This window comes from Panthera pardus, unplaced genomic scaffold (assembly GCF_024362965.1).
Source record: "Panthera pardus isolate Hobbes unplaced genomic scaffold, ASM2436296v1 HiC_scaffold_24, whole genome shotgun sequence".
Classification (NCBI taxonomy): domain Eukaryota; kingdom Metazoa; phylum Chordata; class Mammalia; order Carnivora; family Felidae; genus Panthera; species Panthera pardus.
The window spans coordinates 99,134,854-99,159,266 of record NW_026526810.1 but is presented as its reverse complement, the minus strand read 5'-3'; the positions used below and the strand labels follow the sequence as shown (position 1 = coordinate 99,159,266).

At 34.5% G+C, this 24,413-nt stretch overlaps 1 protein-coding gene across 2 annotated transcripts in view; it reads right to left on the bottom strand.

Annotated features, from left to right (window-relative positions):
- The window catches only part of PPM1A (protein phosphatase, Mg2+/Mn2+ dependent 1A), a 50,397-nt gene that overhangs the window by 7,767 nt on the left and 18,217 nt on the right, over positions 1 to 24,413 (bottom strand). For both annotated transcript variants that reach the window (XM_019451637.2, XM_019451638.2), the window contains exons 2-4: positions 7,706 to 8,559; positions 5,382 to 5,499; positions 1,147 to 1,255 (exon numbers count right to left, since the gene is read on the bottom strand). In XM_019451637.2, coding sequence (XP_019307182.1) covers positions 1,147 to 1,255; positions 5,382 to 5,499; positions 7,706 to 8,559 — 1,081 coding nt within the window. The remainder of the gene's footprint in view (positions 1 to 1,146; positions 1,256 to 5,381; positions 5,500 to 7,705; positions 8,560 to 24,413) is intronic.

The window sequence follows — 24,413 nt, the reverse complement described above, 5'->3', positions numbered from 1 at the left end:
TTTAAAGAAAAAAATCAGTCAGTAGGGTTAACTTCACTTGAACTGGCTTATGTGGTTATGACTCAGCAGTGATGCTAGTCTTAAGATATAATAGTAACACATTCTGGTTAAGAGTTGAACGTTAGTTTTGAAATAGAAGTAACGTCAACATCTGCTGTGGTAAAATAATTTGGATAAATTTTTACATTTGAATTTCTGCTTTTTGTAATGCCCCCTTTAAAAAGCTCTATAAAACAGAAATGTCAAATATGACATTTTCCCTGCAAAGTCTAGGAATTAATTTTTGAATAATATTTTGTTAAAAAATCTGTAGTGGTATTATAAGTTATAGCCTCCCTACTTCCAAAATTGATTTGAAGCAATTTTATAGACAGTCATTTCACAGAAGGTCCCATTGGAAGAAAAGAAATAAAAGCTTCAAACAGGAATTTTTACAATTTCTATTTAGACAAATGATCATAAGGAACCTGGCTTCATTTCTATAACACAGTAGAAAATCAAGGAAATTGTCAATATATCTTTGTAGATCAATTATATGGATAGTTAAGGTACAAATGCTTGATTTATAAAATTTCCTACAAAGATGTAAGCTTAATATTTAACACAAATTAGTCCAGTTCTGTGAACTGAGGTGCACATAGAAGAAGGCAAGAAATGCTTCCTCCTATCTTCCCTCACAACAAAATCCACCCAACCAGGAATCAACAACCAAAAACACTGGGAAAATCAGAGATACAGAAAAATGGCCCAGATGGAGGAAGAGAAAAATGCTTATCCCTGGGGTGCTAAATTATCCAGGGATCAACAAAATCAAATTACAATAGCAGCAATAAAAATGAAAATTGTAGTGCTATGTAATTTAGCTTAAAAAATTCTTTCACTATATTATACTTATGCTACATGAGGAAGTCAATGTAACCCACGTCTCCACTAAAGACGGCCTTCAGTGTAATAAGTTACAAACAATGACATCCTGACACCTGTTCTGAACAAGCACCATGTGCCATTAATAATGAAAAACACTGAACTGCGGTTAAACATCCTGAAGATCACTTCAGAAATTAGGTAAATACACATTTGATCAATGAACACCTAATATTTTTATGTACTGAGACAAATTTTAAGAGTGTGCAGAATGTAACTTACTTGCTTGCCAATTCACCCCCCGGTGGGAGGCTGGGGATGTTCTCACTTGCTAATGTGCGCATCACATGGACTAAGTCAGGGACGCCTTCCCCCTGCTTCTTTATGATTTCTGGGAATCAGAAGTACTTTTTTTGTAAGTGTTATTCAAATTTAATTTAAAAAAAAAAACGAAACAAAGATAACTTAGGTTTTTAAAGATGGCATTTACCACATCTGAGATTTTCTAAGCTGGTATTAGAAAAAAAATTAAGTTGACTTTTGAAAATTTATGACAAAGGGATGCACAAAATGACACACAAAAATAAGATACTTTCCAGATTAACTTGAAAGAATGAAAATGAACAAGATAAACATGTGAAAAAATTTTCATGTTAAAATCAATGCATTACCTAATCAAGGATATAGGTATAAAAATGAAATGCCAACTAGTTTACTTTGGAGGAGGTCAACTCCTCTCTTTACACTAGAAACATGTTTCCTGAATTTTACACAGATTTAAAAAAATAATTTCAAAATTTGAAAGGAAAAAAACCCTTTAAGTATAGGGGAATTTATTGATTATATACTAACCCAAATCATTTTTACATGTTTACATTTGCAAAACGATACTTAAGTAGCATGTGCAGATTAGGTTATATAACTGAATACCACTCACAGCTTAGTTTTTGTCTGAAGTAACTTTAGGCAATAAACAGATATATAATACCATTTCTTTAGTTGATTATTTGAACAAGGCATACAGAATGGAAAAAAGTCTAAATTTCATAACTTTTAATTTGATAAACCATACAACTGCATTTTAAATTGTTAATTTCAAAACATCCAGTTACTAAATGGGTATAGTGATATGATCTGCAGTGTTGCCATGTAGATGCATACTGTTCCTCATACCACAGAATACCAACAGTTACGTACAAAAGTCTTAACTCTCAGACTAAATCTTTACATGGGAGTTTCAGCGTATTTACTCTAAACGCAAGATCATACCAAACGTATCTGTAAATTAAAGGTTCAAGTTTTATTCAATTTTCTGTTTTTAAATGTTTATCCTAAGAGATTCTCTTTGTCATCATTAGGGCAATAAAATTATCATTCTAGTTCTCAATTTGTAAATACCCTTGAAAGTCACAATGCATATAAAGATCTTCTGTCTTCTGATCAGGTTTTAAAATACTATTTCCTCATTAAAGCCGCATATTAAAAGACAGACATTGCTACCCGTATTTCTTTAAATGGCTCAAATTGTCCTTTTGGAATTAAGGCCAAATTTTACCGTGTATTAATTTTTTGCCTTTTTTTTTTTTTTTTTTAACCAGTCTTAAATCTGAACAAAAAGCAAGGATCTCAGATTTGGTTTGCCAAGTTCCTTTATTGTATAATCTTTAACATCTAGTATATTTATTCTACATAGTTCTAATGCTGGAAATCTGCCGTACAAAAATAAAGGGTTTTGATGTTTACCTAAGCTGCACAATTTCACAATCTAAAGCTGTAATACACTTAACATACAGTCTCTGCTAAGCCAACACAATTATTGGATAGATAACTAAATACAATAGAAATGAACACTGATGATAAATTCAATCAATGATAGTTTCAGGTCTAAAAAACATTACCTTAATTCATCTATATTTGATGTATCTTACATCTCCTCTGTTAAAATATATATTTGGGTATTTTAATTGTGAAGAAAATTACAGGAAGACAAATTCTTTAAAAAAAATGAATGTAAGTCTTTAAAAACAGTTAATATCTCCTATTCCACATGGGACAGTAATACATTTAAACTGTCTTACCATTAATACTATACTAGCATTGCCTCTTCTGCTTTTAAAAAGGAAAACAAAATGAATCTTAAGAAATATTCCTTTAATTGCTGTTGGACTATACATTTTAATTAGAACTGTAAAAAGACTGAATGTTTACTAAAGAATATATATGTATAGAAGATGTCTCTCACACTCACATATAAACACATTCTACTCTTCCCCACTCCACTTCACACCAAGTTTGAGGGATTCTAGTATTTATCTCCAAATTAGCAACTTTAAAGCTTGGGCAGTCAGCAGCAAAGATTTAAAAAATATATGTGTAGAAGAAGAACAATCTTACATTGGCTTAAAAGGACCACAACCTTAAGTAATGTGGTTTAAATTATGAGCTGAATCTTTTCACAACCCTACAGAGTCAAGTATTTAGAAGGACACAGATAACAGGAGAGCTGAAAAGCCTTTTCTCTTTTCTACGGTGTGGACAGAGAAGCCAAAAGTATTCAAAGCAAATAAAATGAGGTTTGATAGGTCACAGCAATTTTGAAGGCATGTATTTAAAAAAATAAAGAAAAAAGAAGAGAATATTCATTGCCTGTTCTGGAAGCTGAATGCAGTCTTTTTTTCTTAGAACAACTTTTGCAATTTAAATAGTTACATTCTGTGTTTTAAAATATAGTAGCAATTTTAATGTAATATATTTATTCTCTAGTTGTAGTCTTATCAAATCTATCTCAATAAGGAATATAAAATTTAACTTCTGACACAATAATCTTAAATTGAATGGTACAAGTATAACACTTCAACATATCAAAAATATTGAGTATTGATGTAAACTCTGTTCAGGTGGCAATCCTTGCTGGATAAAAAGCAATATAAAACTTAATATTGTAACATAAAATTATGTATCTAAAGCAATTATTTAGAATTGCACCAAAAACTTAAAGAGTGCATACTAAAGAGAAAAGTTGTATTTCAAAAATGTGACCCTATTTCATAGCAAATAAAACTGAAGTATTTATTCTTTATATCAATAAGAAAACATGTACACCCAAGTTAAAGTGCCAATAAATCAAATACCAATTTATCCCAATACAGATTCTTACGGTTTCATTTTTCCACTAACCAGCAGTTTGAATCAATGTGAAATAACTTGGTAGCATTCTAAATATTTTATTTTACTGTATTATATATATAAATAACATATCAAAATGACTCATTTAAAATATAAAAAATTCCAAGATCCTTGGATAATAGTGAGAAAACAAAGTCATTGAATAAGTAGGTCCAATGAATGAAATAGTAAATAGTACATACATACACTAGATATATCGCTATCAAGTGGGGGGAGAGCAATAAAAACAAAACAGCAGCTCCAGATAGTACTGAAAATCAAAACCAATCATGATTCTAGTATCAGACTGATAATTGATATCAAACAGTAAAAAGGGAGAAAACAAAATTAAAGTGCATATTAATTTTAATAATGCAGGCACAGCAGGATATAATAGTGTGTAGGTCAATGCTTACATGCTCTTAGATCTTTAACGTGCAAATTCATAACATTAGGAGCCCAAAATGTATTTTAACGCTTTTATAGGCATGTTAAGTTTTTCTTCTTAAAGAAACTGCATAATATACATGCTTACTGCATATACGCAGTGAAATGCAATTCTCTGGGGAGACTTAGCATTTATATCAAGTAGTAGCTGAGTAAAAGGTTATATATTTTCAAATGTTTAAAGCCATTACACTTGACAGTTACAGACATCTTTCTAATTGTCTCAAAATAATTTGCAGAATTATGACAAATCCACTGCTGGAACTCCCAATAAAATGCTGATTTTATTCTATTCAGCATTTGCATTTCTGCCAAGTAGAGACCTAGCATATCTTCTATTCAGGTCTATGTTATCTCGATGAGGCAGTTTATGTCTTATGTCTTCAAGTCTTTAAACTTGAAACAGTTTAAAATAAATTTTTAAAAGCTGTGGCACATGAAAGTTGCTAATAATCAGGCTGTGATCTTCATGTTATTGAAAAAAAAAAGGTCCTAAAAATCTTAAATTCATATACATAGCTTTACACAAAAAGATGGTATTCAAATTATCACCATCATAAACAATCTGTTCATCATTAAATAAATCACAAATCAGACTTTCCTGGCATAAAATTACTCATGCCAGTGAATTCATCAAGAATTTTAAAGCACACAGTTTTTAGCCTTTTTAAACAAAAGTATCCTGAACAGAACGCACAGCGCCACATTAGTTCTTATTTCTATTATAACTGTGATAGGACAATCAAAAACATCTGAACAGTGACTACAGAAATGCCCTTTCCCACCTTTGTACACTAAACACTAAATGTCAAAGGCATGTAAGGTCTAAAAGCTAAAATATTAAAGTTTGATTGTGTTGAGGTTTTTCTTTAAGAAAGCTACTTATTTTTTGTTAAATGATCCACCTTCTACTCTGCTTTCCAGGTACTTGTCCAATTCTGCCTCCTTCTTCACTGCTTCTGGTGATACTTTGGGTGCATTTGGGAAACAGATCAATATCACACTCATGTTGTCTCGACTTCCCTAGGAAGAAAAAAGTTTGAGAAATATTATGCTTTCTTCTTGCTCTTTAAAGCTTTGAGAATCTTTATAGCCACGACAATTTTAATTATACTTGTTCTAGTAAAAAATATACACCTATGGTTTTTAAGGAGAAAAAAATACGCATACGTGGAGAGGCACCCCCCCCGCCATACACATAATAGTACGTATGGTATACAGTATAACTAACACTCCAAAACACAGAAGAAACACTACAGGCTAACCTCCACTGCAACAATCATTTTTTTAAATGCTATAAAAAAAAATATTGCCGAACATTTACTACTGGTGGCCTACTTAACTTGCAGTGATACCTAACCCGAATACATGTACATACTCACTCAACAAAACAGAAAATTCTAGTGGTATTCCTTACAAGAGGATTTGATCTGTAGTTACATGTATGCTTGACAAATTTATATTTAAAATGAATCATAATAAATTATGGGGCTAATTAACTTGCTTCATAATAGAAACATGAAATTAAAAGTAAAAATACATGTATATAGTTTATAAAACAGTTTTTAACTTTCGTAAGTTAAAAACAACTGACTTTTTAGGAAGTACATTAACTTTTAAAGACACCTAGGTATTCAAAATGTTATAATTAAAATACTTGAATCAATGGTAGCCTCCCCATACTCCTCTTCCTATTGGGAACTGGAGTTAACTTTTACATGTTAAGTATTTGATGCCTCTGTATGGGAAAACTGACCTTATAACATTAGTTTAAGCAAACCATACAAAGAATTTAATATTAAAAAGAATCTTGGAGAAAAACAGTATAAAATGTGGCAAATGATAAGGTACTGAATAATTTTTAAAATGGAGTGGAATGCAGAAGAAATAAAGTGGAAGTTGAGTCATAATTTACTAGTTTCTGAATGCGATAATTCTCTCAAGAAAACAGCTTTGAATTTAGCTAACAACTACTTAATTCTCAAGAGCTACAGAATAAGACCAACAAATGGATACTACTTTTATGCATACTAAAAGGGACAAAAAAACACAAGCATCACTGTTCATCATTGTTCGCCTCTCATCAAATTCAGAAATTAACAGTGTGCACTATTAAGTTGTTGCTCTACTGATTTTTTGTAACATGTGTTGGATGTTACATAAACTTGATTTGTATTGGATGTTACATAAACCTGATTACTAAGTATGATCAGATTTTAATTAAGATTTTAGGTAGAGCTGACTGTATGCTTATAAAACTACACAGAACATTAGACGACTTTCATTTTCTGCACGTTGAAAGAAAATCAAATAAGTAGCCTCAGAGAGTTTTATAAAATCAACATTTGCTGGGGGGAAAAACAAAATCAAAGAATTAGTTAATGAACACTACTGACAAAAAATTTAATTCCTCAATAGCCCTGTGAGTTAGATACTATGGTCTCTGTTCAAAAGCTGAGAAAGGTTGAACACTTTGTCCAAGACTGTAGAGTACAAAAGTAACAGAGGTAAGCCTGATTCAAGGCCTGACTCTTAAGTATGCTTCCTCTTGCTTCAGCTTCCTCACCTGTAAAATAAAGGGGCTGACCTGGCTCATCTGTATATATTACCCCTTTGGATCCTCCCCAACAACCCCAGTGACAGTATAATAATCTCTCTTACCTTTTTTACAATGATAGAAACTGATTTTTTCCACACAGCTTAAATAGCTTACCTGAAGTCATAGTCTCAGACCAAGTTCTTCTGACTCCATGTCCAAGGCTATTCTTATTACATCACACCAATGATCACTAAATTCTTTGCTGGTGCTACAGATTCATTACACCATAGTCTCAAAGTACATCCATGAATATACTGAGATATCACATGATAAAAATAAAATATTAAAATTCTAAAATGCTTTTCAATTATAGACAAAGGCCTAACCCTCCCTTTCCTTTTAAAACATGCACTTCTGATGTGATCTTTTTGCCTTTGATAATCTTCCACAATACTGAAAGACTCAAGTAGTAATGGTTAGTAAAAGACCATTCAGATCATAACTCTTGCATATTTGGTAATTTATTTCTAAAAAATGTTCCTAAATTTTCCTAATTGGTAAAGAGTATCCTGCAGTTTTTGTGCCAAAAACTTATTTCGGAGAACTATAGTTTCTAAAATGATTAAATACTAGAGTAATAATTAAGATGACATAAAATCATTTTTATCTTTTAAAAGAAAGTCTAGCTACCTTATACAAACAGGTGTCGACTACTTCATTGCAAACTTTCTCAAGGTCATCAGTGACTTCAAGTCTGGATCTTACAAAATCACAGAGCTCTTCATTTCCCATAACATCCCAAATACCATCACATGCAAGGATAATGAACTGATCATCTTCTTCAGATCTTTCAATATCATGGACTTCGGGCTCTGGTGAGACAAGCTGCTCTGTAGGACCTTTTCCATGGACACATTTGTAATCAAAGTCCCCAAGGGCCCTCGATACAGCCAGAGAGCCATTCACACGCTGAATCATTACAGAACCACCTGCATTCTGAATTCGTTCTTTTTCCAGCGGATTACTTGGTTTGTGATCTTGTGTGAAGAAGTGAACTTTCCTGTTCCTACAAAGTAAACCTCTCGAGTCTCCACAGTTAATGAAATAAGTATGTTGAGGAGAAATTAAGACACCCACAGCTGTTGACCCACTTCTATCTGCACCATGTTTCTTCTCTGACATAACTCTCATGTGTTCATCAATCTCCAGAAAACCTGTTCTGATTCCATTCTTTACATTTTCCACAGAAGGTGCTCCTGCAGACCCTTTAAAATCCTGGTTATTGGTGATGTGATCTAGCAAATGCTCACAGCAGTATTTGGCAACCTGAGAACCAGCATGCCCATCATACACAGCAAAGAATGACCATGTTTCAAGTCCACTTGGCAAACCGATCACAGCCGTATGTGCATCCTCCATTTCAACTCGCCAACCTTGCATGCTGCTTAGCCCATATCGCAACCCATTACCCTGCCCCTGGGCATTATGTTTTTCCATCTTTGGCTTGTCTAAAAATGCTCCCATTATGTCTTGATATTCTAGGTCTGCAAAGGAAGAGAAACAGGAAAGTTAATAACTATCTCACACACAAAATACATATCCAACAACCTTTTTAAGAGTGAAGGAGACAAAAAAACCTTTAAATAAGAAATCAAAATTTTTTAAAATGAGAGAGACAGCATGAGCAGGGGAGGGGCAGAGAGAGAGAGGGAGAGAAAGAATCCCAAGCAGGCTTTGCACTGTCAGCACAGAGGACTGGGGCTCGAACCGCATTGGTGTTCGAACTCACAGACCTCAACATCATGACCTGAGCCAAAACCAAGAATGGGACACTTAATCAAATGAGCCACCCAGGCACCCAGGAAATCACAACTCTTAGATGCCTGGCTGATTGGCTCAGTCACTGGGTCGTGAGTTCAAGCCGTATGTTGGGCGTAGGGTTTACTTAAAAAAAGAGAGAGATTTAGAAATCACAACTCTTATAAGCAGACATTGTGTTGCTGATGTGGAACCTGGAGATTAACAGGAAAGAGTTGGGGGAAAGGCTGATCAGGCACAGCTTAGAACCAGGCAAATAGAACTAAAGCATCAAGATAAAGGTAGCTGACCTGACACTGCCCCCATGAGGCACAACCATATGAGGTAGCAAGGAGATCTGGCAGTAGTCATCAGCTTATTAGAACCAGGCCAAGTGTTTACGAATGCAATAAACAGGTGAATCTCTTAGGAAATCTCAGACCTAAGTTGTATGTGTATATTAATCAAGAAAAAGCCAAATGAATTCACAACATACCAAAAGTCTACTAATTCAAACATCTTGGTTGAAGATTCAGGATTTTCCAGTTTAATTCTGAACTACCTATAGTTTTATTGCTACTACATGAACTCTCTGAAAAAGTAAAAAATGATCTACTCACAATGGTCCAAATTTGCACACTCCTTCAAGCCTTTGCTCATGTTAGTTCCCCTAACTGGAATCTCCTTCCCCTCCTCCCTACTTATTGAGAAAAGTACATCCATCTTTTAAAGTTTAGTGCAAATTCTACCATTTCCATAGGTTTTTCAGTCTTTGACAAAGCCATTAAGTTATTAAATTACTATAAGTAGTACAGCCTCAACCATCAAAGTGCAAAGGAATTATCATACATATAGCAAAGCTTGTTACACAGAACAAAATCAACCTACTATAATCTACTGATGTATTAATTTAATGGTAATAACATGTATCATTATTATTATACTCTATGACCCTTAGTTATAAATAGTAAAGGAGATTAGAGGGTCTAGAAACAGCCATGTGGACAAGCCTGAAGGCTTAGCTAATCTAATCCTTTCCCAAGAACCAGTAACTACAAACCCTGGTCTGGAATGGGCCCAGACAACACAGGGAGACAGTTGGTTAGAATTTAGGTCGACCTCTACTTGAGTAATAGCCTAGGAATGCAGAGACTTGGGGTGCAAGTCATCAAATAAGTCACAACTCAAATCAAACCAATCTGAACAAAGGATAGAATGAAATTTAATAGAGGTAAAGGGGGGAGGGGAAGTAGGGGGAAGGGAAAAGTACCTAGGTACATCAGGATGCAGTTATGAGACTAAAGGATTGATGATGCCAGTGATGCTAAGCTTTCAGAAGAAGATGGGAGAGAAAGGGAAAGAAAAACTCCTCAGGAAGGTAGTAGTTTCCAGTAACCTTTTTCCCCTTCTTTCCCTATCAGGGCCAAAGTAATACACAAGAGAGAAGTATGACTGATTGGTGTGATAAAACAATCTCCTGCCTACTCCTCTGTCCCTTATTACAATTCCGCTAATGAAGGTAAATAATGAAAACTAGCCATCATTTATTCCTTATGCTCATATTCATCAGATTACCAGATACCAACTTGATACATATCATGACAAGGGTGAGTGTTTTGACTGGACAAAGGATAACATAACGATGACACCTTAATAGCAGACAACGTTTAAGAATCACGCAATCATTCTCAACAACTCTCTAAAGTGAGTAATAATACCTTCCTTTATAGATGAATCTTAATGAGACTAAAGGACTTGGCCAAGGTCACTCAACTGATTAAGTTTAGAGGAATCAGGACTCTAATTCAAGCCTGACTCTGAAGTACCATTTTACTAAGGCAATGGTCTTGATAATAGATGTACAAAAGAATTACCTGTGGACCTTCTGAAAAATAACAATTAACAAATCAGAATTTCCAGGGTAGGGTTGGAACCTAGGCATCTGCGTATCCATAGAAAAGATTAGATGGGACGCCTACATAGGTATGTGATTAGATGATGATTGAGTCATCATAAAGTTATCTGCTGAAAGTCAACAGCAATTTGCCTCATTTCTGTACCTCAATTCCTTTAGCTAAGCTAAAGGGGAGGAGGGAGATATAGTTAAGATGTTTGATATTTACTAATCTAGCATTTCTTCTCTATACAATGGACACATTTATACTTACCTCTGAATGTTGCTTTGAGGTTTAAATGAGGCACTCAGCAAACAAGTATTTAATTATTACTACATTCTGACATACACAGTCACATCTAGATTCTGATATTACCTAAAAGGGAACTTACTCTTTTATAGAAAAGTCCAGTAGTTATTTTCCAGATATATATGTATGAAATTACAAAGTAAATAATTTTTTGAAGACAAATAGGGTAAAAGTTCTAAAAACAAAACCCAAACTTTTGAAATATATATGTTAGAATATATATTCTAACATATATATGTTGAAATATATATATGTTTGAAATATACATGTTAGAAATGTAAAAATGTAACAAACTAAGTCAACCATCTGATAAAATTTTAGGTCCTGCTCAATCATAAATATAAAAATATGGGTCAAGGACACATTCAAAGTTTTGTGGTTGGACTTTCACATAGCAAAAACAGGCAATTTAGAAATCTTACCTCCTGGAATTTTGAGTAATTTGTAGAATCCTAGTGAAGCAGCTAACAATAGCTACATAAATACAGCAGATGGTTATGTAAATTAATACCAGAAATATATTTTCTTATAAATACTATGTTTACATAATCATCTTCCAGAAGTGGACTACTTACTAATTATGTAGTCAAATTATTAAAATGGCATAAATCTAGAAATAGTAAATTCCAAGGGGATTCAATATGCCAATGAAAGCTTAAGCTAGTTTCTGAGAGAAATTCTACTTCTCACCTCATCTTTTTTTTATGTTTATTTATTTGAGAGAGAGCACTAGTGAGTGTGGGGGAGGGGCAGAGAGACAAGGAGAGAATCCCAAGCAGGTTCAATGCTCAAAGCAGAGTCCAAGGAGGGGCTTGATCTCACTAACTGTGAGATCATGGCCTGAGCCAAAAATCAAGAGTCAGATGCTCACCTGACTGAGCCACCCAGGTGCCCCTCACCTCATCTTAAATCTACTCTGCACACATGCTGAACAGATCTCACCACAACACTAGCTTATCAGTTGATCTGAACTTTTCAAAACAAAGTACTATGACAATCACAAGACTGTATTCATCTTTGATATAATCAGAAAATTCGGTGAATATTTTTTGTCTTTTTAAAAACTAACTCCTAAACTGAAAAATTCTAAGGCCGAGCCAGGAAATAATTCATTAAAGTCCATCCACTGGCTTTTATTAAGAAAAACTGATCTCATAATGACAGCATAAACTCTTAATAAACCTTGTCATTTGGTTTAATCTGCTCATAAATCCTCCCCTCCTCCCCATAAAAGCTCTATATATTCAACTGTTAAGATCCTCAAGCAACATATTAGTCCAGAAACAAGAGTTTTTCAAGTGACCGTTTGGGTAGTCTTTTAATAAAAAAACTGTGGTTTTTTTGTTTACCTATGGACACATAGTAAGTGGGCTCCATACACAGAGGTCAAAATACACATATGTAAACAATGTGAAGAAATTATATTTTAAAGATTAGGGGGGATCCAGAGGGATTATATACGAGAAAGATTAGAAGCTCCTTGGAGGAAGAGGGAAAAAATGGAACACTAACTGGTAGCAGTGTATAAAACATGGCAAAATTCAAGTCATTTGCAGTGAGATATGGGAAATAAACCCTCTACCACTGCCAAATATTTAGCATATTCTACATTGCCCACTAATGCTCATATATAGATTTTGTCAAAGAAGATGACAAATGCTCAGCTGACCCTGGAAATGCACATTTACTAAATAACAGAATATTAAGCAATATATTCCACAGCTGGGGTTCAATAAAGAAACACAGATTCCTTGTGGACGTATATCTGCTATAAAGGATAATTTAGGGTACACAAACTACTTTTAACTTCCTACACTATGAGACATGGTAATTCATAAATTATATTTTGTAATACAAGGCAGTCACCTCAAAATTATCTATGGTAATGATAAATAAGTGCATGAGGGGTGCCTGAGTGGCTCAGTGGGGTAAGTGGCCAACTCTTGATTTTGGCTCAGGTCAGGATCTCACGGTCATGAGATTGAGCCCTGGGTAGAGTTCCATGTTGTTGGGTTCCATGCTGGGCATGGAGCCCGTAGAAGATTCTCTCTCCTTCTCCCTCTCTCTCTGCCCCTCTCCTGCTCTCTCTCTCTCCCCCTCTCCTGCTCTCTCTCTCTCTCTCAAAAGTAATAAATAAATAAATAAATGCATGAAAAAACTTTTTACCAATTTGAGGGAAAAAAGTTAATCTTTGGATAATTTTTCTCTCATTGGGAGTCTGAAATTTCTCATCTCATTTACTTTAAAAAATGATCACACATATTTATATTTACAAATTTGATTTTGATTAACTTGTATAACTCATCAGAGCCAAAAGGTAGAAATTATCTGTCCAAACCTATTTTACAAATGAGAAGGCACCAAGAAATAGAATGATTTGCTCAAGGTCACAAAGCTAGTTCTGCAGTAAAGGCTGAGAAATAGGACCTAGGTTTTGGACTTTTACTCCAATTCTACACATGCTATCCTGTGTACTTGCAAATGAAGTAATGGAAACCTAAAAACATAGACTTTTTATTTTTATTAATGTTTATTTTTTTTAGAGAGAGAGAAAGAGAGTTTGAGGAGGGAAGGAGCAGAAAGGGAGACACAGAATCTGAAGCAGGCTCCAGGCTCCGAGCTGTCAACACAGAGCCCCACATGGGGCTCGAACTCACGAACCATGAGATCATGACCTGAGCAGAAGTCGGACACTTAACTGACTAAGCCACACAGGCGCCAAAGAAACATAAGCTTTTTAAAGACAAAACACAAAGCACATAGGCAGGGGAGGCTGTCAGAGAATAAAGCTGAAACTTCCTTAAGTGCCATTTCTTCCTCTGCCTATTTTAACTTGTTTTCTAACCTTCTATCCTACCAAAGATAAATGACCAAAACAAACAAACAAACAAACAAAAGGAAAGGTAAAGAGAAAAGGAAAAAAGGCAAGAAATCTAAACTTCGGGGTTTTTTTGTCTGGGACAGAGAGAAAACAACAGAGAACAATTAAATTTCTGGCAAAGCAAATCTCAAATACTCAGGCTAAATAAAATATGAGCAAAGAAAAGTTAGGGGATATATTTTTAAAGATTCACAAGTTACAGGGAGAATGGGAGTACCTCAATATTCATTAGCTCCAAACTGGAAACTACCCATCAACATACAAGGTATGAGAGGTCACTGAATGAATAAAAACTGCAGGCTGTCAATTAAAAAAAACAAACAAAAAAACAAAAGGCACTCTGAAAGTAGGTTCATGGAAATGAAAAACTATTATTGAACTAAAAATTTCAATGAATAGCCAATCAGAGACTACAGAAAAAACAAACCTATACATGAGATCACCTCAAGAAATTCTTTTAGAACTCAGGTCTTTCCTCATCTTGTTAATTCCAAACATACAAACCCACCCATATCTATACCCATCCTATCCTCATACCTTTCTGTTACAAAAGAGGACTCTATGCTCTCACTTAACATAAATCCCTCTACTAGAGCTTTAAAGCCCATGCTTCAAAGGAATCTTACACTACTTACATGTCTTCTCTGGAACCTTACACTATTATCCTCTTTATATTCAACCTCTCTCTTTCAATTGGAGTACAACTTTTTTTTTTTAACGTTTATTTATTTTTGAGAGAGAGACAGTGTGTGAGTCGGGGAGAGGCAGAGAGAGACACAGACACACAGCATCTGAAGCAGGCTCCAGGCTCTGAACTGTCAGCACAAAGTCTGACGCGGGGCTCGAACCCACAAACCGCGAGATCATGACCTGAACCAAAGTCAGACGCTTAACTGACTGAGCCACCCAGGTGCGCCCCTGGATTACAACTTTTAAAGATACTCAAATGCCACCCATTACTAATAAGTCTTTACGTGACTCCTGCCCCTCTAGCTACTCGTCTGCCTTTTTCTTCCCTTTGCAGTTCATCTTCTTAAAAACAAGTATTGATGCTCTCTACACTGTTGTCTGACCATTCCACCAAAATAAACTTCTCCAAGTTGCTTATTACAATGGACATTTTTAGTCCTCATTTGATTGATTTCTTACAAAAGCTTTCAACACTCCCTCTTCCAATTTCCCACTGGTTTTTCAAGAGGCTACACACTCCCAGCTTTCCTCCTGCCCCTAGCTTTTCCATCCTTGTTCCCTTTGCAGACCCATCTTCATCTTCCAAGCCATTAAATGTTGACATTCAAGGCTTAAACCTAAGCCCTTTTCTCATTTTATGCTGGCTTCGAAACTATTATTAATGTATACAGGAGGAAAGGGAAACAGAACAGATACACAAGGACTCAAAGTATACACTCATACTTTATTAATGAAAAACCCAGCCACGCAAACATATACTTTCTATGGTTTAAAATTAAGTTCATCTCTATGACTTGTCATTATTTATCTCTTAAGTAATCTCCTTCTTAAAAATAATCTAGGAAAACAAAATCCTGTACATAAAGTAAAAAGAACTTGAGAAATTGCCCACTTATCCAATTTAATAATAAGGAGACACCCGTTTTATGTCTGTAAATTACATGGAAATACCTTTCATAAGATTAACTGAAAAGTTATGGATGTATCCAATATGTGACTTTGGACAAATCCTTTCACTTAATTTCTAACTCTCTTCATTGATAAATACACACTGATAAATTAAGTGAAAGATAAACCATTCTCAGAACAAGGTAATTCTACATTGAGAAATGTAGAAGTGAGAAGCCTAAAGTTTTAGGAATACTTAGGTAAATGGCATTAGTAAATTAATACTTCAATCTAAAACCATGCTGATGAATCCTATTTAAAAATTTTTATTCTCAATACCAAGATGAAGGTTATGAGACAAAGATTATTTTATAACAGAAAAATCAACTTGTAGAGAATGAAAAAAAAAACACACAAAAACCAAAACCAAATTCAAACAAAAGACAAAAAAAGAAAAAAGAGAAAAACAGTCACCAACAGTTGTAGGACTACAAGCTGGCAGCCTGAATTTGACCTTCACATTTATGGTTAGCCCCTTCCCTGAACAACATGCATTCTTCAGAGTCCCTACTACTTTTTATTGACCACACGGCATCTGAGCTTGTATCATTTGATAAAGAGGACAATATCTACTATGATGGTAACAGCATATAATTCATGAGGATGAACTCTAATCTGTTATTTCATGAGTGGTCACCTCATCTCAATGTAGCAAAACAAAATGATATCTGTAATAGGCTGAATAATGGCTTCCAACGATACCAGGTCCAAATCCTACAAATATTACGTTATTTGGAAAATCTTTGCAGGTGTGTTAAGAAACTTGCAATGGGGTAATTATTTTGGATTATACTGGGGTCCCTAAATGCAATCACAAGGGTCCTTGTAAGAGAAAGACAGTGGAAGAATTGTCACAGAGAAGTGATGTGAAGATAGAGCAAAGAGAGATTTGAAGATGCTGGCACTGAAGATTACAGTGATATATGGCTACAATCCAAGGAATGCTGCATTCTTCCCTAAAGCCTCCAGAGTGAACACATTCCTGCCAACACCTTGACTCTGGCCCACTGCAAATGATTTTGGACTTGTGCCCTCTAGATCGGTAAGAGAACAAACGTGTATGAAAAATAAGAAACTAGCGGTAAGAGAACAAACATGTATGAAAAATAAGAAACTAGAGTATAAAAAGTATTAATAGAGCTAAGGAAAGAAATTTAAGAGGCAAAAATTATTGTAGTATTTTAAATGGCATGAAAAACAATAATGAGCAGAAAACCTATAGAAAACAACCTGCAAGGGGTAAAATTCAAAACAGGAGAAAAATCATCCTGTATGCAGATAAGAATAAAGAGATGAAAGTGGGTAGATTAAAGATACAAAGAATGTAGATCCAGCAATTGAATTAGTACATTATAAAAAGAAAATCAAATACTGGAGAATAAATTAAACTTCAAAGAAAAGAGAAATTAATCCTAAACTGAGGGAAAATTTGATGATTTAAAATGTTCATCAAATACTAGATAATTTTAGTAGAAATGACCAACACCAAAGTATAATTTGATAATGAATTTCAAGAATATACAAATTCAGAAAAGTGAAACATACCAAAAAACAAAAGCAAATCAGGCTGGCCTCAAACTTGTCACATGATATGCAATAATGAAGTCATGCCTATACATGTTGAGAGTAAAGGGGAATATTCCCAGAATTCTATACCCAGCAAAGCTGGCATTTATATGTGAAGGTAATAGAAAAGGTATCATCAACTATGACAGCACTAAACAAGTATCATCCATGTACCATTCATGAACAACCTATTTAAAGCCAAAATGATGCCACCAAGAGATTAATCAAAACCAGAAACTCAGTAATGGAGATGTCATAATATAGAGGACTTTGGGGTGGGCAAAATATGCTAAGCAAATATAGGTGACCCTTGAAAAACATGGGTTTGATCTGCACAGGTCCACTTATACACAGATTTCCTTTTTTTAAAATACAGTACAGTACTATAAATGTATTTTCTCTTTCTTATGAGTTTTTTAACATTTTTATTTAGCTTATTTTATTATAAGAATATGGTATACAACGCATAACATGCAAAATATGCACTAATCAACTGTTTATGTTTTCAGTAAGGCTTCTAATCAACAGTAAGCTATCAGTAGTTTTGGGGGAGACAAAAGTTATATGTGAATTTTTGGCCACGTGGAGAGTTGGTACCCCTAACCTCCACGTTGTTCAAGGGTCAACTGCGTAACAAAAGTCAAGGGCTGAGATTTTAATTTCAGACAAAGAAAAGCATAAGACTAAGTCAATAAATACGATTGTCTTTTTTTAATTGATGAGAGTGTACTCTAAAATTATAACTTCCAAATTTTATGGGCTAAATATTTTTATGCCAGATAATACAGAACAATCCTTCAAATATACTATATATTGAAATCAAGACTATATGTTCTGTTCAAACATGCTTAAAACATTAGTTAAAAACCAAGCATTTACTTGATTGTATACTGGAAAACGAAAGGGGTAAAGTTTCCTAACATACTCCCACCCATCCTACCCCAGGACCCCTCTCCCCTCCAAAAAAGAAAAAGAAAAACAAATGACACAGACCATACTATCTGACTTTACTACAATAACAGTAGATGCTGGTAGCAGTAAAGAAAGAAGAACACTTCTGAGACCTGGATATTGCTTTAAATAAGGCATGCTTCTAATAAACCTTGCATTGAGTTTGTATATTTTTAGAATTATAGGATATTTAGAAACAATAATGAGATGTCTCATTAAAATTATCAATTTTAATGAGATGTGACCAAACATTACTCAGGAAAACTCACACTTCCTTAGTAAAAAAGTAAAAATCAGCATACTAAACATCAACTCAATAAGTAAAAAGAACAACCACACACACCTACACAAGACCTATGGAGAGAAATATATTAAGGAATATATTAAGAAAAATTAAGGTAAGGGGTGCCTGGGTGGCTCAGGCGGTAAGACTTCAGCTCAGGTCATGATCTCGCGGTTCATGAGTTTGAGCCCTGCATCAGGCTCGGTGCTGATAGCTCAGAGCCTGGAGTATGCTTCAGATTCTGTGTCTCCCTCTCTCTGTTCCTCCCTCTCTCACACTCTGTCTCTGTCTCTCTCTTTCTCTCTCTCTCAAAAATAAATAAACATTAAAAAAAAAGAAAAAGTAAGGTAAATATGATGTTATAGGAGGAAAATACAAGTAAAAATAGGTTAAACCACTAGTCTGAGAAAAAATATTATACAAAATTAGAAATCAAACGACTGTACTTGCCTCTCGGATAGGTGTTTTGTTTTTTTTTTTAATAAAAACACACTGTACAATTCTTTGCCAATAAATTTGAAAATATGGAGGAAACAGACAATGTTCTTAAAAATAAATTATCAAAATTTTTTCAAGCAGTTATGAAATAGAGACCAGTAACTCTGGAACAAAATGAGAAAGTTATCAAAGAACTAAAGAGCTCTAGGGTTCATGAAAAATAAAATAAAAAAAACATAAGAACCATTCCAGGGTAAAGAAGACCAAAGAGATATAAGTGTAATGTATAATAGTGCACTGGCTTATACATATTTGTGTGTGCAAAAAGAACATGCATGAGTATACACACAAAAGGAAAAAAATAAAATTTGTAAAACAAATGTGGCAAATGTTAATTAGTCATTCAGGTTAATATTAAAGTTCGCTGTACTTTTTTCTTAAAATTTTGTTAATTTAAATTGTTTTCAAAATAAAGTTATTAAAAACAAAAGTGTATCAGATTTCACAATCAATATCTTACAAGCCTTAAAAGAAATAGTAATAATACCCAATTTACCTAAATTACCTAAAGAACAGAGAAAAAAGCTTCCCATTTCTTTTTACAACCCTACCATAATCCTGATTAAAAACTGAAAAAGACAGCGCCCAAAAATACAACTACAGTCTGAACATATTAATACAGAAGCAAAAAACCCTAAGTAAAATATGAATATATATTACAAATCAACAAGTAGAGCTCATTTTAAGAATTTAACTATGAGCCAACATTTAACAACCTATTAAGATGTCATCTTCTTAAAAAAAGTTCAAAGAAAACACATGATCATCTCTTCATATGATAAAAGAGATCTGATAAAATTAATTCCATAATATAACATATATTTGAAGCCAAAGAGGACACACAGTGATTAGGACAATTCCCAGGAAAAAAACGAATACAGGATACCTGCTCTTATCCTTTAGCAATGTCTAGAAACGGTGATCAATACAGTTAACATTTTTTTAAAGGTGTAAAATTATGAGACGAGATAAAATTGCTATTTGCAAATAATAATTATGTCATGACAAACTCAAAATCTAAAACATTATTAGGAAAAAAAGTTCAGTAAGGTTATCTGATTACAGAAAATCATATAAGAAAACTATTAATAACCACTTACAAAATAAAGAAAAAATGCCAACAAAAGTATATCTGAATATATATTCAAAGAAATATTCAGGACCTTTAAGAAGAGAGCCTCAGGGGCGCCTGGGTGGCTCAGTCAGTTAAGCGTCTGACTCTTGATTTTGGCTCATGGCATGATCTCACACATTTCTGAGATCCAGCCCTGCGTGGAGTCTGCTTGGGATTCACTCTCTCCCTCTCTGTCTGTCCTTCCCCCAATCACATGCATGCCCAAGTGCTTTCTCTCTATATAAATAAACTTAAACCCCCCTCCCCCCACAAAAAAAGAAAAGAGCCTCAGAATAAAAGACACTTCTATTTCTGAGACAGGAAGATTCAATATTACAAAGACAGTTACCCTCACTTTATTAATCGATAAATTCAGTGTAACCACAACTGGGTCCTTTTGTTCCCAGACCTTGATGAAATGATTCCAAAATTCTTATGAAACAATAAATGTTTGAGAATATCCAAAACATTCTAAAAAACATTAGCACTTGCCATACGTAATATTAAACAATTTCAAATTATGGTAATTAAGAGGGAATACTATTGCAGGAATGAACTGATCAGTGGAATAGAATTGAGACTCCAGAAAGACAACTGTGCAAACAAAAATTCAAAAAATGGTGTTAAAACAGCTGGCCTATTCTAATCCTCCCCTCTCCCATGGCAAGTAACTGAATCCCTATCACATAGCTTAAAATAAATATCAGGTAATTAAAGATTTAAGCTTGAAATACTAACAATAAAACAATACAAGTGCATCTAGGCAAATATTTCTATAATCTTATAGTAGGAAAGGACTTTCTGAGTATGACATTTTTTTGCCATTGTGGCAAAAAGACTCTAAAGGAATAAAAAGCAACTCCAGAGGAATAAAACTCCTACACTATAAAACCAGGCTTATAAAGTTGAAAGGCAAGTATCTTTGAAATAACTATTTGCAGGGGTGCCTGGGTGGCTCAGTCAGTGAGCACCCGACTTTGGCTCAGGTCATGATCTCACGGTTCATGGGTTCAAGCCCCGCATCAGGCTCTGTGCAGACAAGCTCAGAGCTTGGAGCCTGCTCTGGATTCTCTGTTTCCCTCTCTCTCTTTGCCCTCCTCTGCTTGTGCTTTGTCTCGCTCACTCTCAAAAATAAAATAAAATGAAAAATAAATTAAAAAAAAATTGTCCATACAAATGGAAAATACATGGAGTAATAAGCAAGCTCGCTAGCCATTAAACATAAATTCCTTTCTTACACATTATTAAAGATTAAAAATGTATAATGTCCACTATTGGCAAAGGAATACAAAAAATATGCTTCTCCTAGATAAAGAGTAAACAGCCATCTTTCTAAAGGATATATACGACACACATTAATTTTAAATGTTGATTGCCCTATAAATGTTTTTGTATATTCACACTCTGAAGTGCCCTTCTACTCCAGAAGTATTTTTAAATAAATGAACTATAAAACAAAATTAAGAAGACCAAGCCACTTGCTAACGATAAATTCTTGAAATACAAAGCTCTTTGTGAAGCTGAAACTATGAGCCTCCTGGGTTCAACTCCCAGAGATGGACAAGAGTCTACATCCTGTAGAGATAGTAACAGAGATTAAAAATGCCCTGTGCAAGGCTGAAACAGAATTCTACCTCACTGAAACTAATGCCTGGGATGGAAGGGCTCTGCTGCCTATAAAAGGAGCTGGAAAAGGCTACTTACTAATCCTTACCTGGGGCTATACTTTGAATGAAGTTAGGTGCCCAGTGAGCAGAAGTATAGAAATCTTTTAGTCTGTCTTTTCTTGGGAGAGATAAGGCTGATTCTGATGCTATTGAGAATCAGGAACCACACCTCCAATATAAGACATGGTTTCAGACTGGACACCCTAGGGCCAAGATGTGGGCACATACAAAAACACTGGATAAGGGCGAAAACAAAAAACTTCTAACATGAGAATGCAAAACCGAATTCCAAAACACATGAGGGAAAAAAAAACCAACTAACATGGACAAACAAAACAATAGACATGAAGAGGAAAAAATTTTAAACAGAAACCAAATCAGAATAGGTGGCTATTAGAGACAGAGATCCTGAAAAGGAAAAAATACTCACTGAAAATTAAAACAACTTGAGGCCACGTAAACTCTAGCTGAATAAAGTCAAGAGGGTAATTAGTAAATTGAAAACTGATACTTAGGTAGTATCTGGAACATAACACAGAGATTAAAACGAACACCACAAAAGCAATATTCAAAAATTTAGGGGCGCCTGGCTGACTAAGTCAGTAAAGCATGTGACTCTTGATCTCAGGAATGTAAGTTCAAGTCTCATGTTAGGTGTAGAAATTACTTAAAAATAAATTTTTTAAAAAGACGGGGCGCCTGGGTGGCTCAGTCTGTTAAGCATCTGACTTCGGCTCAGGTCATGATGTCACAGCTCGTGGGTTCGAGCCCCGCACCGGGCTCTGTGCTGACAGCTCAGAGCCTGGAGCCTGCTTCTGATTCCGTGTCTCCCTCTCTCTCTGCCCCAACCCACTCGCATTCTGTCTCTTTCTCTCTCAAAAATAAACATTAAAAAATTTTTAAAAAGAAAAATATAAAGGTTAAAGAATTTCCTAGAATTGAAAGATACTTGTCTTTAGATCAACAATGCACATCAACCACGTATTTCAAGGAATACTTACAGCACAGCATACACATATCTAGGCATATGAGAATGTGTTTAGAATAGTAATATTTATATCACACTTAAAAACAGGACTCTGTCCTACATACATTTTACACAGATTAATGTAATCACTGCTACAACCCCCCCACAATACAGATAATATCTCATTATCTCTGTTTGCAACTTGCCAAAGGTCACACAGTGGTGACAGATACAGAAAAGGAATCTTTTTAAAACTATCAGAGAGAAGACCCTCCCCTGTTCATGCTCTGTCTCTCCCTGTCTCAAAAATAAATAAAACGTTAAAAAAAAATTAAAAAAAAAAAAAAACTATCAGAGAGAAAAATTATATACAAAAGCCTAACAGCTAGGTAGAAACCAGACTTCTCAGGGAGTAAAGTTTCATGATACAATGAAATAATACCTTAAGGGTACTAATAGGAAAGGGGGGTACCTATTAGCGAAAAAGTCTTTATTTGCTAAAAGAGAAAGAAATGTATAAAATATACTTTCAGACAAAAACTACAGATGTCTACAGGCCACACTCTGTTATTAACAATATTACTAAAGGATATACTTTAGCAAGAAAGGTAAATCCAGGAATGAGATATAAGGAACAGTTAAGCATAATAAAATATATTGGCTGATTACATTAGGTGTTAAATATAAAAAAGAAAATGACTTTTTTATGCTACAAAAAGAGGAAATAAAATTATAGACAGTTATACAGAAGATAAAGGAATGTTGTGTTTAATCAAATATGAGCTCACAGAAAAAAAAACCTCACCAAATATACAAGGAAACAGGCTGCCATGAGTAGGAGTTAACATGACAAATATAAGATATAAAATAACTACGTAAGGAGTATTTAACAAGATTTTTCTCTCTCTCACACACACACAAACACACACACACACACGAAAATGAGAAGAAATTATTTAAAAATTACCAGGCAAATTGGGAAAGAATTAAATGCCACTTTTGGAACTTAAGAATTAAAAATTTATTTACTTATTTTTAATGTTTATTTATATTTGAGAGAGAGAGACAGCACGCGCACAAGCGGGGTGGGGGCAGAGAGAGAGAGAGGGAGACACAGAATCAGAAGCAGGCTCCAGGCTCTGAGCTGTCAGCACACAGTCTGACACGGGGCTTTAACTCATGAGTGCCGTGAGATCATGACCAGAGCTGAAGTCAGATGCCCGACTGACTGAGCCACCCAGGTGCCCCAAGAATTAAAAATTTTTTAAAAGAATTAAAAATTTGTTGATGACAAAATTTCAAAGGATGACAACAGACTAAAAACGAATGCAATAAATGTAGTTGACTGATTTGAAGAAATAAATAAATAAAATTATGTTCACTTCAAAAAAACCTACAACCAAGGATGAAGGAAAGGGGAAGGAGAAATAGAAAATCAAATTCTCCATAAACAGAAAGTAGCATAAATAGTCCACATAAGTAGGTTCTTAGAAATTTAAGACTTGGACATTGTAGGACCCCTGAAAGCCCAGGAATTATGAACTAACCTCTCTCTGTTGATGTCAACTCCCTAGAACATGGTAGTAGTAGCAGAGTTCTTTATACTCTATAATCAATATTTATTCCACTATGAAATCAGAAAACACCAGTAAAATAATGGTACCTTACTCTACACATACATACAGCTTAATCTCATTTAACAAACGCTCCTCTAGTATCTCATATTTATTTTTAATTGTGTATGTGAGAGAGAGAGAGCACAGGCAAGCAGGGGAGAGGGGCAGAGGGAGATAGAGAATCTTAAGCAGGCTCCACACTCAGCACGGAGCCTA